At 38.0% G+C, this 15,724-nt stretch overlaps 1 protein-coding gene across 1 annotated transcript; it reads left to right on the top strand.

The window, feature by feature from the left end:
• The first annotated feature begins 945 nt into the window (after positions 1 to 945).
• Positions 946 to 15,710, top strand: LOC140228559 (hydroxyacyl-coenzyme A dehydrogenase, mitochondrial-like). The gene is made up of 8 exons (XM_072308791.1): positions 946 to 1,160; positions 1,969 to 2,097; positions 5,592 to 5,749; positions 10,912 to 11,038; positions 12,132 to 12,221; positions 13,174 to 13,246; positions 13,856 to 13,972; positions 14,709 to 15,710. The coding sequence occupies exons 1-8, from the start codon at positions 1,044 to 1,046 to the stop codon at positions 14,828 to 14,830; spliced, it is 933 nt and encodes a 310-aa protein (XP_072164892.1). The 5' UTR covers positions 946 to 1,043; the 3' UTR covers positions 14,831 to 15,710.
• Positions 15,711 to 15,724: the final 14 nt, after the last annotated feature.

The raw sequence follows: 15,724 nt of genomic DNA on the forward strand, positions 1-15,724 counted from the left end.
TCGGCGTGATGGGTACGTGTTATGATCGGGAACATTAGTGTGCAACCAAGCAGAGCTATGGATGTGGGACTGAGTGTCCCGAACGAAATTTATATAATTATACTTTGGTAAAAGACATGAAATGAAAAAAAAAATATGTATAGCTGTTTACAAGTTTTTAAAATATTGAGGTCAGAACTGCTATCGAACGGCAATTCATCAAATTATATCACCGTTAAAAAAAAAAGAAGAATTATCTTTGCAATCTTCACTTGATCTGGAAATATGTCATCGAAAATACATAAACTGAATAAAGAGGTGAACAAATTTTATGAATCACTCTTTTTAACATCAGCAGCTGTATCGTATCCTACACTGCATGGTTGCACTCTCTGAATCGTTCACAATATCGATAATTTCTTTGCATATTCTATGCAGTGGAGGAAAATATGCCATTTGATTTTTTTTTTGTCAATTGTGAACTATAATCATGATTTGAATATCGCGTACTGTCTGTAAGATAAAAACATATAAATGCCTACAGCCAGTAACAAAAAACACCCATGTCTTTACAGTGTTTATCAGTTGTTGCCCCGTCAATATTCATTTTCATAACATCTTCTTTGCAAGCTTTTGCATCATTGATAACTTTCCTTAACTATGTAACTCTTGTTACCACCAAATTTCTTTCTTTTTTTTGATATGCACGTTGAGCTTTTTAACATTTATTTCTGACTTTATTTCTACTTTTCGGATTAATGAACCTTTGGAATAACAAACATTACCCACCATAAACACTCGATCGCACCGAACTTGAAAGCTCTGTGAAAGCGCCCACTTGTGAAGATCATTTTCACGTCGTTCTCTGCGTACCTCGAAAGCGAGCCAGCCACGTACCCTGGCCTAGCCTGCGTCGGTCGGTCTGTCGCTTCTCGCCGCATCGTCCCGCGCGCCCGTGTAGTGTAGACGCTTGCATGGTCGTTCAACGCACGTGTGGGAAATTTTACGTTCGGCATTTTGCTCTCTTCGGCCGTAATTTTTAGCGCAGAAAGAACATATTCATCATGGCATTTGCTACGAACGCAATCTCCAGAAGTATGGCCACATCTGCCGCAAGAATGGCTGCCATAAAACATGTAACAGTCATTGGAGGAGGACAAATGGGAGCTGGAATTGCCCAGGTAACTTTCCGGTACTCCCATTTAATAGTCCCATATTGTTTGAATTGATGTTGGGATGAAACGTTGGCAAGGAATGAGGGTAGGATTGGATTGTAGATTTCTAACGAGTTACAAAGAAATTGATGCATGTATATATCACCCAATGGTTTCATTTTCATCAAAGTTACTAGAGCTGGAGGGTGGAGTGCTGAAGGAAATTGTAATGAAATTGAACAGTCAGTTTTTCATGTTGATTGATTGATTGATTGATTTAAATTTATATCTCTAGGCCTATGTCTAACATTAGGCCTTGTTTAACCGCAGCAGCGACCCCATACGGACAAATACGTACCGTAAAGCTGTTACTGTGTTACAGCGCCCCGCGACGGGGTTAGGCCTTGTTATGCCTATTGCCGGACGGTTTAGGTTTTCTATTTATTTATCTACTAGTATTTGCTTGTTTTAGTTTATCAAGATCTATTCTGAATTGAATGAACCTGGGTACATGCTATGTATTAGTTGGTCTCTTATCAGCCTTCCTCTAATCTGAACCTACATTGCTACAACTTGTTCTCCCTAAATTCTGTGACATTGTTAATGAAAAAAAAAAGAGATAAAATTACTGTTAAAAAAAGTAAAACATGATATTATTGATTAAAATTTGTCATTGTTGATGTACCAATATATTTGCATGACATCTGCCCACTTATTGCTCCATGGAACAGGAAATGTCATAAGCAGGATAGCTCTGCTGAGATGTATCAATGGCGTTGTAATTTTATTAATTACAATTTAAGTAATGTTAATCTGCCTGTTCAATAATTGACAGGTTGCTGCCCAAACTGGCCACAGTGTGACAGTGGTGGACACAACTGCAGAGATCCTGGACAAGTCCAAGGCTTACATCCAGAAGAGCCTCGCCCGTGTCGCCAAGAAAAAGTATGCTGATGATCCAGATGTGAGTTTAAAAAAAACCCAAACAAAACAAAACAGATAACTAAAGCAAGAAAAGATTATCAAGAAATATAATCGTCATTGCAAAAAGAAGCTCCATCTTAACATGAACCCTTGTTTTGTTTAGGCATATTTTCCATATTAACATGTTTTACACAAAAAAAAACAAAAACAAACAGACAAACAAACAAACACACACACACAAACGCACACAACTATCACTATGAAAATGGTTGAAATGGTCACTTATGGCCAAGCAAATACCCATGTACATTGTAGAATTTTCTTCATCTTCTAACCGTAATTCCAGATAGCATCATTAGGGTACCACCTCGATAATCTTTGCACCAGTGACATTCCACTCACCAGTACTCTTTTCGAGGAAATGCTGTATCGGTACCAGAATGTCTGTCCCTGCTTCTTTTTTAGATCTATTCCCAGTGGTTCAATGTCCTTATTTTCTTCCCCTGTCCACCCTCTACCTTCTTTAGTCTTCCCTTCCACTGTTCCCTGCAGAATTGTGCAAGTCCTGTTGCAATAATGGACATTACAAAAGCCCCAGTTTGTGCTATATTTCATCCAAGTTTAGCCTAAGAATGGATTTTGGAGGTCATTTTAATTAAGACATAGTATAGTTTTTGTGTTGAGATGGGGGATCAGATTCTAACTTTCTGCAAGATAATTAGAAACCTCTCATGAAAGAGCATACAACTCTAAGAGGAATTCAAGGTTTAGTGAATGAGAATTGGTTTTGAAATGGCTGTGATGTCAAAAAAGAAAAAAAAAAGTAAAACAAAGTGGTCTTAATAAAATTTTGATCTCACTTCTTATTGGGCTCTCTGTGTGTTTTGGTGTATCAGCCATTTCAAAACCAATTTCCATCATATAAACTCAAATTCTTCTTAGAATTGTATGCTCTTTCATATTTCACAAGAGGTTTGGTTTAACTTTGCTGATTTTATTTTGGTAATATAAATGTAACACAGCAGGTTGGAGACAAATGACACAGGACTCCATCATTTGTTCAGTATAGTGGCAGACTTTAATTGAGGGTGGCTTAACCCTGAAAAGAACAACAACAAGAAGGAACAAATCATGACTTACACACTGGCCATGTGACATATCTGCAAACTGCATGCTGTTGTAACATGCTACACTACTGATGTCTCAATTTTGTCTATTCATGCTTTTCAGCATTCCAATCCATGTGAACTATTTGGAAAAATCAATATCACTTTCTATGATTTTCCAGCCATATCGTTTTCCCTACGGTACACCATTGTACACATATGATCATACAATTATCACTGCAAATTATCTACCCTGGTACTTATCATCTTTATTCTTTCAGTTCACAATATACTCCCTTCTTATTTATTTCAACCATATGCATGTAATTACCCCCCCCCCCTTTGTTGTTTTATTATGCTTTGTATTGTCTTGTACTCAGTGTATATATCCCAACATCTGCTTTCATAATATGCAAAATAACTCACAGCCTGCTATATGTACTACAAACAGCACAAATTTAATGATGTTACCCTGTCAACAAACAGGCTTGCTGGCCTACCAACACCAATATACTGTATCGTACATCATCAACTCTGAAATGTATCAAACAAAGCACATTTCAACTGACCAAAAACTTCATGAAACAGATTTCCTTTCAACAACAACCTATGTACAATTTAAGCAGCGTTGAGCTTGCTAGCCTATATGCTTATCACTGCCCTACTACAACTCACCCCTCTTGAGCTCTCTTGAGACTCGACTCCATGCAAAGTGACTTCCAAGTCACTCAGTGAACTTGAACTCTGTAATATCAACATTATCCAAAAGTAACAAAAACGTCTTTAGTGTCTTGCACCTAACGGCACTATAACTTAAGTCATAGACTCTATCAGTCATAACAGATAACTCACATCAAACACCTAGCCAGTGCCATCAGTATTGTACATTCCAGCGAGTACGGTAACATGTCTCATCTGGCACACTCTCCATAAAAAAAGAATATACAACACATTGATGCTAGCATAGATGTATGTTACAGCCTATACAGCACACTTCTCGAATTTTAGTACACTGCACCACTAGTAACTACACCTAGATAAAAAACTACGGTAGTTCATCATCTATCTGGGTGATGGATTGACACCATGTATCTAGGGCTACATTATACCCCACATAGAGTTCTGTAATGTACCATCATCCAACGCCCGGATGGTAAAGCTAATACCATCTCCATTGTATGGTGTACCTCATACAGGATTTTTGTCATACCTGCTATTTCCATCATTCGCATTAAACTATGAACATAGCATGAAGTGACTCTTGGAAATATGGCATTCTCACTCACACTGCAACCTATGCCATAAAACTACATTATTCCTGGGGAAAATGATGAAACAGCATACCCTGTCTTCCTTCATCTCCCTTATTTCCTACTACATAATCACTCCGAATCACTTATCACCTATAATCAGTCACCTTTCAAAGTTTTAGTGATTACACCGTGACTACTTTATACTTGCATAGCATCAAACTTCCAACTGAAACACTATGAATAAACATGAACAGCTTGTCTGCGTTGTGGCATACATTACTGTGTCACCACAAGTAATCACCTAAGCTCCATCCCATACCATGAAGCCAACCAGTATTCTTCATACATGCCATGGCCAGCGATGGCATTGTGAAAAGTTACTCCCTAGTTTGCCAGGTATAACACACACATTCATTTGCACCATCGGTACCATACCTTAGCTTATGTAGTAACTCTGTGTAATGCAGCTGCTCTCAGCAGCACTGGCTACAATCTTTCTTTACACAACTTGACAAATCATACTTCAAACTCACATTTGTCATTTATTGTACAACCGTATAATAACAAAGTTGTCATTTTCATAGTCAAGGCATTGTAGCCCAGGTTCCTCACCAAGTTCAGGCCTCTTGTTTCTCCACAAACTTTGTTGAAACGTCTGGAAGTTTTGAGCTAAGACATGCTTCCATCCATCATGCTGCTCCAAGTGTTCCACTCATCCCCAGCCACATTTTGGTGACTACACACAACCCTGAACACTGTATGGTCAATGCTGCATGCTTTCACTAAAACAATAGGGTGTGTGAGCCACACAATAGGGTTTTGTACTTCAGCAAAAAGAAAAAAAAAAAAAACAATGTGAGAGCGTAGTCTACACCTCTCAGACCCACAAGATTAGACTCAAATCTAGACTCAAGTAAGGCACTCATACCAATTCACCTGTACATTTCTTGGTTGCAAAAATTACCCCAACTGGTCTGTTACATAAAGGTAAGACATATATGCAAGATGTTACAAAATGCAATATTTTCTCAATGCAGTGAAGAGCCTGCATAAATATGCAAATGTTAGAAGGGTGAAGACAGAGATAGCATTTTGTGGTGTGGTTTAAAAGTTGTCCATTCATCAAAGATGATTCTGATTTCCTCTCCCTCTCTCACTAATGCAATGCATTTTAGGGGGGCACAGAGTTTGTGAACTCCACCCTGGGCCAGATAAAGATGGAGACCAATGCCGAGGAGGCAGTGACGAATACTGATCTAGTCATCGAAGCCATCATCGAGAACATCGGGATCAAGAAAGACCTGTTTGCCAGACTGGACAAGGCAGCCCCAGCGTAAGTCAGCCATTCCATCACCATTCAGATCTCTATCACAATTTTTTTATAAGTTCTTATCACATTAAACATCTTCCATGGTCAACTTAACTTGTATGAATGGAGGAAAAGAAGAAGAAAAAATTCCTTTGAGTATAGTGTAGTAGACTTGATATATGCTTGCTCTTTAATGACTTGCACAACAACACTGAATATTGTAAACCACAGTGTAAATACATGTACTTGACATTTAGGTAGCCTTTCTCAATCTTTCTTGCTCCATCTCCCTCGATGTAATTACATAATTTTAAGTGCACACTTCTTTGCCATAGTCTTTTTCTTGCTGGCAATATTAACTGCTCAGTAAACCTGATGCTGTTGCACCTCAGTGATGATCAGTGTAGCTATGGCTGGAGTTTTAATCTCCTTGCCAGCTTAAGATAAGGAAGGTAATGATCAAAGGTTAAATGCACAATGGTGTAGTCACAGGTATAGGGGTAGTACAGGTAAGATGGTTTGCAGATTTGTGTGCATATCTGGGATCACAAGATCAGCAGAAGTGCCCTCCAGTATCAAGATGAATTCCATTGTTTGTTTGTTTGTTTGTTTGTTTTTTTTTTGTACCAGCAAAAGCTGCAAACAGATAATTTGGCTTGATTCAAAGTTCATGTGTCCCTTTTGCTACCCTGAAAGATTCCTTTCACACTTTGTAATTAAAGGCAGGTAATACAGACATTTCTCCAGAATGATAAAACTGGAAACTTCTTTGTGATGGAGGGTTAAACAGTACTATATATTTTCATTAGATTTATCTGGACCCCATATAATTCCAACCCATATTTTTGGTACAGAAGGAGAGTGTATTCTCAAGTGACATTGGGTTATTTTTTCATTTCTTTTTAAAAAACACAGCGGCATATTACCGTAAGATTTTCAAACACTCCATTTGGAGACATTATTCTTCAACCGTGCAAAATTTCTTGACTTTGCAAAAGGGATATATGACCTTCAAAACAGAATGCAGTCTTTGATTAAAATGGCACACCAACTACATCAAACAGAACTCTGCTCTCAGAAATGTTCTTTTGTACTGACTTCCTAGGAAGTGAAATAGACATACATTGTACTGTGATACATAAATGAGTCCTTGCAAAAATCCATGCTAGCGAATATGTTTCAAATGGCCTTTACATGTACACATGCCTTATCAAAAGAGTGTCATTCAATTGATGTGAACATTACATGGTATTATACCATGCTATTGAAAGAAATGTTGTAATCTGAAGTACAGAATTCCTTGCAGCCTTATGATACTTTGCATGATCACCGTAAAAAAGAAAAAGAAGGGAAAAAAGAGGGAAAAAAAATTAAGCAATGTTCTCTTTTTGTATTGCAACAATGCGACACAAGACATAATTTGTGTTCATTTTATTGGAAACAGACAAGAAATACCACCTCTGATATTCAACATTTTGGTAGTCCTGAAGTAGAATTTATAAGATTTTTCAGACTGGACCTGTAATCATACGTAATAACTAGTCCTACTTACTTTCCCTTTTCTACGATGATGGTAGTTTTTAGCTTTCAACAGGTCATTAGCAAACCTATTCTGTCATTGAATATTGAACTTTTGGATGTCCATGCAATCCAACAGTATGATTGTTACCAACTATATTTAAAGTTTAGATACAATGAAGACAATTTCTCTCAAAATATCACTTCCATCAGCATTACTGTAGAATCATGTAAATCTATCGGTAACATCAGGGGTCAGTTTCATGAAGTCATCTCATAAAAGTCTTTACAAAAATTTCAGAATGGCCAAAGTCGCTCATATATGAGCGTATGGTATGTAGTCATGAGAGGCTTTCAAAGAGAAGTATGATCCATTTCATGAAGTCTCTCATAAGTATGTCATATGAGCGAAAAGTCTCTCGTAAGTACTGTATCTACAAGCAAAAAGTCTCTCATAAGACTTTCATGAAACATACCCCAGTTCTGTGAAATCTGCAAAGCAGCTCTTCCCAGCCTACAAATGTTGATTTTCTGTGAGAGTCATGTGGTGTGAAATGGATATTACAATGTGTGGTAGTGATAGCTCCCTTCGTTGTGCACATCCAGCTAAAATTTACATTACATTTTGCCATGTGCTGTGTGCTAGCTGTCAATTGTTTCTCTTATAAAAAAAAAAAATGCCAGCATTATGCAGATTCATTGCAATATATATCCATAAGCTACACTTAATGCATTTTTCTTGACTAACTTGGTGCACTGCAATTTATGTCAGATACATATTGAGTGTAAATTCATTCCCTCTTCAGATTATATTCATCTCTCTGAGCAGGAGAAAATGCATAGTACATTGTTTGTCTCTGTGAGGTGAAACGCTTGTTGAGGGCTGCCAGCATATTTTCTCCCTGAGTCCCACATCAGCTGTCACCATGTGGAGATGTAATTTGGTCATGTACATACAAATCTCCATGAAAGTGCAGGGTGCTAGTCACACATTGGTATGCACTCCGCAGAGAGGCATGTGAGAGGGTCTTGATACTTCATGATACTTCATGATGCTTGCATCAATTACTTGCATGATACACTTGCATGATATACCTGCCTTCTCGAGCAACTACATTTACTGGTATCTATAGGCACAATATTTATACTTTTAAATGTCGTAACTAATATGTCGGCCATAACTGGGGGGTAGGGGGCTTATGAAATAAGAAAAGATGATTCAATGGGTTATGCAATATGTCTGGTGCATTGCTATGTCAGTGAATGAATCAAACTGTTGATAGACATACTAACCCCCCTCCCTCCCCCATTTTGGCAAAAATAGACATGTATTTAATCATAAAAAACACCCAAAATGATGTTGTCTTGTGTCATTCAGTATGAATGAGACTGCCTGCTGTGCACTGTTTATTCCCTAACCTTTTACATGCCCAGGCTGAGGCTGATAGCTTTGATAATTTCTTGCACTTTTCATCAGCATTTAGTAATCCATAAAAACTCAAACTAATTTTGAAGTCAGCAAACCTACTCGGGTGTAGCAAGATGCCTCATTCCAACAGGATGGTCATTGTAATACAATAGGGATGAGAGAGATTAGGTACATTTATCTCTGTTCAATGGCAATTCGTTTTTAGACACCTGTGCCATGATCCTTAAACAAAGCCATGGTCCTTAAACAAAAGGTAGTATAAAGGTTAAGGAGGATTTACGCACTCTTCTGTCAATCATGTAATGAGCCAATGACTCCAAGTATGTGAGTCAGTCTGAACCACTACTGTACACACTCAACTGTTGCACTTTTTACACATCGGCAACATAATAATGATATCGGTCTGACACCAGCATTGCATGTCAGCACTTTTTTAGCTTCATGACTCAATGTATGCCCATGAGGACTGAACACAGTCTTTGTCTAGATTACAAAAAAAAAAAAAAAAAAAGCATTGCTGTAATTATTTTCCATTTATTTGTTCATAGGGGTGCTTATTGCTTTAAATCTGAACTGATCAGGTTTTAGCATAATTTGTGCAGTAGAGGCTTTCTCTGTGAGCCTGTGCATAACTTAGGAAATGAATAAGGAATCTTTAAATTTTGTCTCCAGAACAGAAGTGATAGTGCTGTGAGTAGGTACGTTGGTGACTGTAAAATCAAGTTTGTTCATGGCAGATCCAGAGGTGGCAGGAAGGGGTACTCAAATTGTGTCCCAGTTTTCAAATTTTGATTCTTTCTTTCTCGTAAAAACGTGGTCAAATTTTCACCAAACTTGACAGACCATTGCTAGAGTGTAGAATTGTTATTAATATAATGGACACCATTGCCCACTTTGATCCCTGGCCACTCCCCAGGGGCACAATGTTCCAATTCGCGAAAGTTTCATGCCCCGAAAGTAACTAAATGTGTATGTATCTATGATGTAGCATAGTAACAAGGAAGAGATTCAGATTTGTTGTAATTTTTCATTTTTAATGGAACTGAAAACATGGAACCAATCTTGAATTCCATATTCAACAAAGCATTTGAAACATGGAGGTGGTTGAATTTATTATGGGCTTATACATAGAAAAATTAAGTGCTGTTCAGGTGCCACAGTGTGATGTAGGACACACTATTCCCAGTAGAGTTACGGTGTATGTTTTACCTTTTCTTGCCCCTGGCAGCCCTTTTTTCCATGTCACGATCTAGGGTTGTTTTTTTTTTTTCCCCTCTCTCTCATTTGTGCTTTGTCTCTGTGTTATAATTTATCTTATTTTTGTTATGTTGAATCTGAATTATGCTTGTGTTTATGGGTCAGTGATCTCTCCCCCCCCCCCCCCACACACACACATTAGAAAATGTTCCCAAACCCACATTGTATAACTCTAAACTGGGAATAGGACAATTGTACATCATACTGTGACACCTCAACAGCATTTTTTATTTATACATAGAATTGGGTTCCCACTTAAGCAGTTCCTCATAACACATGAGCACTGTATTATTATTGTAGGTTTATATGCTGTATGAAAAGTGCAGTGACTGTGGCAAAGATCAGAGAGCGGAAAATGATGCCATAATGTAATGAAGCACTTACAGAGAACTCATCCATTAACTAAATGCTGTGCAACACAAGGCAAATGGTCTTGTGTTTCAGAAGTGTGTGTAATGTGGCACATGTTTGTAGTGATTTATTTATATTTTTATTATTAATTTATTTGTATGTCCCTTCTACAATTGTTAATGGAGGCATCTGGTAGCATACAATTGTACATGTGTGTACTGCAGGTGTGTTGCAGCTTTTGTTCCATGTTCAATAGGAGTCTACTGATATCAGTCTGAGTTATTCCGTGATTAGAATTACTGTTTTGATAGCTTGGTTTTTCAGAGATGCTGTTGTTATATATGACAAGGTCAGCACAGCTGGTCAATCACCCGGCCACACAAGGCCGGATGCTCTATTTCAGTGACCATCCAAATGTATTACATCAGGGAGCTTCAAATGAAATTGTTTTATGAAATATGACCAAGAGAGGGAGCCTTACCAAGCATTTTTTTTTCTTTTTAACTAGCACTAGATGTGTTTAAAACATTGTTTTATTGAATTTTGTAAACAGTCTTTTCAAACAGTTTTTCAATTATGTTTGTCTGTGACCAGTCCGGCGACATTTTAATTTTTTCTTTCCATCCTGCAGGAGCACAATATTTGCAAGCAATACATCATCACTTTCAATCACCGACATTGCGAGTGCAACATCACGACAAGAAAAGTTTGGTGGCCTTCACTTCTTTAATCCAGTGCCTATGATGAAGCTGGTTGAGGTAATCAATATTTTGCCAACTTGCTCCAGGGCCCCGTTTTATCAAAAGATATGACCAATTTTTATATTTCCTTAATACACAGGCTGCCATAGACTTATGATTGAAATCAACTATATAAATCAATTATAATCAATTATAACTCATCATAAAACAGGGCCCTGGTCTGAAAAAAAGAAGAAATAGTAGTGCTTTGCAGTTGACCCTTTCTGAATCATTTCAGACTCTTATGACAAATGCTCATCAATATTAAGAGAAGTGTGTGAAATGGAGGGGCCATGATTAGAAGTATGTGGTTAAATGGTGTGATACCAGGTGATGTTGATATCTTCATGCCCATAATGTTTTGACACACAGTCTGCTGCCATCTGTTGGTCAGTCTTTGACAGGCAGTCATCTACATGTTATAAAACAGTCTTTATCTCTCATTCGCATCAACCTTGATGCTTCAAAGGATTGATATTTATTCAGCCTACTAGTAAGATAGATTGGATGAAAGCTAAAGGTCAAAGTTCAACATCATATTTTGGACTCGTGTAAGTGTCAACTGAAACTGGTGGAATATTGAATGGAATAATCATAATCATATTTTGTTATAGGTATAGACTAGGACAGAGCAGTGAACTGAGTTAGTCTTCGCTGCGATGTAATGGAGGCTAGGGGTCACAGGTCAATATCACGTTTTCAGACTATGTCCTGTTTTAGTGTAGGGATCTAATCCTATTACATTGGAGTGCAATATGAGCATTTTAACAGACTAGATGCAGTAGTATGGAGACCAGAAAATGCCACCAGGTAGACCTGAGACTTGCATACGCCACTGTCAGCTCAGCTGAACTCATAAGCGAATAAATAATGAAAGGAAAGACATTGATTTATTGTGAATGTTTGAGAGACATGTCCATGCAATTTAAGAAAAAGTGAGAAATAGGCATTCATGTCACATGAATTTCATGCACAGCAATGGAGTGGAGATTGAGTGTGTGAGTTCAGATACCTCAAAATGATGACTGAACACTTATTCTGACTGTAGAACTCACAAATATGAAAGAGTGACATTTCCTGTGTTATCAATCTATGCTATCTTTTTTTCCAGGTTGTAAGGATTAGCAAAACAAGTGACGAAACGTACGAGAGCCTGATGGAGTTTTCAAAGGCCATGGGAAAAGTCCCCATCACATGCAAAGTATGTATGCACCCCTCTACTAAGTGGTATTTCCCGTGGATGAGTAGGTCATCGTGTCAGTGAGGAAGATGACAATTAGACCTGTCTATGCAAAACGAAGGACTTATGAGAGCAAAATATGCTCTTAGATGGGATGCTAATATTGTTCCTCTCTCAAAACCATTATAGTAAGACTGAAAAAAAAGTTAATATGTATGATTTGTTACAGATTTTTTTTTTTTTTTTTTTTAACACAGATTTTCAGTGTTGATTGTATAGATCAAAAAATAAAATAAAATAAATAAATGCATAACTGCAAACATCACATCATCAAGGCCAAAAATTGTTAATGCAGATTTCAGAATGACGGATTAGGAGCCAAAGGTACATATTATCCTGATGCAAGAAAAAATTCTGTGCTTTGGAATGGACTGTTGATTTTTCAAATTTTCATATTCAGTTGTCTTCAAAAGTCCATTTGCTGATCCGATAAGACCTCCCCCCCGCCCATTTAAAGAATAGACGAGAGTCTTAATCAAATTATACAATTTTATGACATGTGTGTAATATTTTGTGTGTGTGTGTGTGTGTTAGATACATAGCATGGATAATGAAATTGTGAACTTTGTGGCTGTTTTATATAGGAGAATACTGAGATTTCAAGTCTAAATCCTAGCTAAAACTGTGACTTAATTCACTTAGATGAAAATAATTGAAGCCTTACAATGCAGCTACACGATATTCTTTCTGTTGACATTAAACAAGATGGCAAAGTGACGTTTTTATTGATTACGTTTTAACAAGATGGCCTGTTATGGCAATCTAAATGCATGTTCAATAAATTCTTGAACCACATGAGGACAGGTGGCACTTGGCATGATTCTAGGACTCCCAGCTTTGGAAGATTGCATTAAATCACCATATTAACATCATGCAATCTTATTTTTGCTCTCGCCTTATCCCCTCCATATAGGATACCCCAGGGTTTGTTGTCAACAGACTTCTTGTGCCGTACATGTGTGAGGCCGTCAGGATGTTGGAGAGAGGTAGGTACTTGTAGAATCTGGAGGGGTACGGGGGAGGGGTTGCTGCTGTTTTTCTGCCCACTTGCATGATGTCAAGTGATGCAATTTTGTGAGCAAAGTACACCACAATCCAAAATCCCATCCTTCATTTAAAATGATAGTCCTTTCCCGTAGTGCCGCTGTCTCAAAGTACAGGTGCATTGATTTTAATCAATGAAATGAAAAAATAATATTGCATTTATGAAATTTGAGTGTTACAAGCACAATTTGCATTGAAATTGTGCACAAATTCACGTTTTTGAGTAATTTTTTGTAAAAACGTGCATATTCAAATTTATGCCCAACTTTGGAACTGCTTGTCTGGGCATCACAAATTTGGTGTCAAAAGATGCGGGATACTCACAAGAAAAAGTCATGAAATATCGCGGCGATGGCTTTTTACGATGGTGACACATTGCGTGGAATTTCGAGGGGGGCCTCTGAGGCCCCCCCGCCTAGTTAGCTAGTTAGGGTTAATGGACATGCTGTCCACTTGTGTTCCTTGTTGTTTCCTATACTGGAATAAGGATGACCATGCTATTACTGCAGACAAGTTACCATTCATATTCCTACCACCTCTTTCCATCCCAGGGGATGCCACACCACGGGACATTGATACCGGGATGAAGCTGGGTGCGGGTTATCCTATGGGACCTTTTGAACTGACCGACTACGTGGGAATTGATGTCATCAAGTTCATCCTTGACGGTAGGTTCAAGTTGTGTGGTAGATGGTGTTGCGACAATTGGGTGTTGAGTGGTTTGATAACAATGAGGAAGCATGTTAAACATTTTTGATAGATCTAGTCTCATTGGCTTTGTTGTTTGTTTGTTTTTTCCACAGAGGTTCATCCACAGAGGTTTTCCACAGAGATATTCTATTTTGCAGTGGAATTGTTTGTTTGTTTGTTTGTTTGTTTTTTTAAATCATCTTCATTATATCTCTCTTAGTAACCGGTATGATTACCTGAGGCAAAGGAAAACTTGTTACAAGGGTTTTGAAATAAAATGAAGAACGAGCCTGCTGTCATGAAATGGGGCAGAAAAGGGTTTTGAGAATATCCCCATAGTTGAAAGATTATGATGTAATATGGAGCATGCTTACAATGTATTACGTGATATGTCTTATCTGCTGCCTGATATCAATTCCATCTTAGAAGTAATGTAACCTACACAAATGTTCTGTTGTAGGGGAAGCTTGTTGAATGTAAAGCCCAATTTCTTGATTGAGTATGTTACTTTTACCCTTGTGATATCCATAAACAGTGCCATAATATACATGTAAGAGAGATGGGATTTCTTTCAAACGGGATTTGGAGGCTTGAAATGGCTGTGAATAACCCTTTGTAACTTTTTTACTGAGAAAAAAAAAGTGTTGGATATTAATTCTGAAAATTTGTTGGTTAATTATGAATCTTGCATCTGCTTCTTCCTTCCATTGATAGGATGGCATGAGAACTACCCTGACGAAGATCTCTTCAAACCCAGCCCCACCATCAACAAGCTGGTTGCTGAGGGAAAGCTTGGTATTAAGACGGGTGAAGGCTTCTACAGCTACAAGAAGTAATCCCCCCCCAAGAGCTGTGCCTGACATTCCATCCCATGCTGCCCCTTTGGAGAGCCACGGTCGTATGTGTGAGGAATATGGCTCATGAACACTTACTGTAAATCCCGAACTGAGTGCAGATACCACCTGCGTTATAACAAACAGTTTCTACACTAGTGTTTCTCACTGAAGAAGAAAATTAAATGGGCAAATGACAAATCGTAAGGACAGCTTCCATATTCTCAGTGTTCCTGGAACTGGGGATCGTGATCAGCGATGATCTCGTGCAATTCATTTTGAAATGGAATCTCACTGAAGAGCATGATGTTGATCGAATATTAGTCATTTATTTGTTTGTCTTACCTGAAAATTTGGTTGTTCTCTTGTTGTGCAAGCATCACTAATCTGTACCACCATTTGCTGACTTCACAGTGTGATATTTGTCAAGGTATAGCAGCTGTTGCTACCTCATTGAACAGTTATTGCTGAAGAAAAAACGAATAGTTTTTCTTTTTGTTGTTGTTATCAGGAAAGTTTTATTTTGCCAGTGTATTCATGAGATGTAGGCTACTACTCACGCTCGGCCTTGATGAGTATGGGTCTTTGAGTTCTCTTTAACTACATATGTCATAGCATTCTTCAGGCTGTTGATATTGTGTGGCGGTCATAACCTACACAGATACTGTATTAGAGAAGTCCGATTTGAATGATTTTCCCCTCCGTTTTTCATTTTGCTAATCAGCGAGACTAAGACTACTGGATTTGCTGCATTGAAAATTTCAAGGGGGGTAAATAGGTGCACAGGCAATCCCAAGTCATGAACACAGAAATATCTAACATAAACACCACCACCACCACCACCACATCAACAACAACAGCAACAACAACAACAGCAACAACAACAACAACAACAAC

The sequence above is a fragment of the Diadema setosum genome, chromosome 5, assembly GCF_964275005.1.
Source record: "Diadema setosum chromosome 5, eeDiaSeto1, whole genome shotgun sequence".
Lineage (NCBI taxonomy): Eukaryota > Metazoa > Echinodermata > Echinoidea > Diadematoida > Diadematidae > Diadema > Diadema setosum.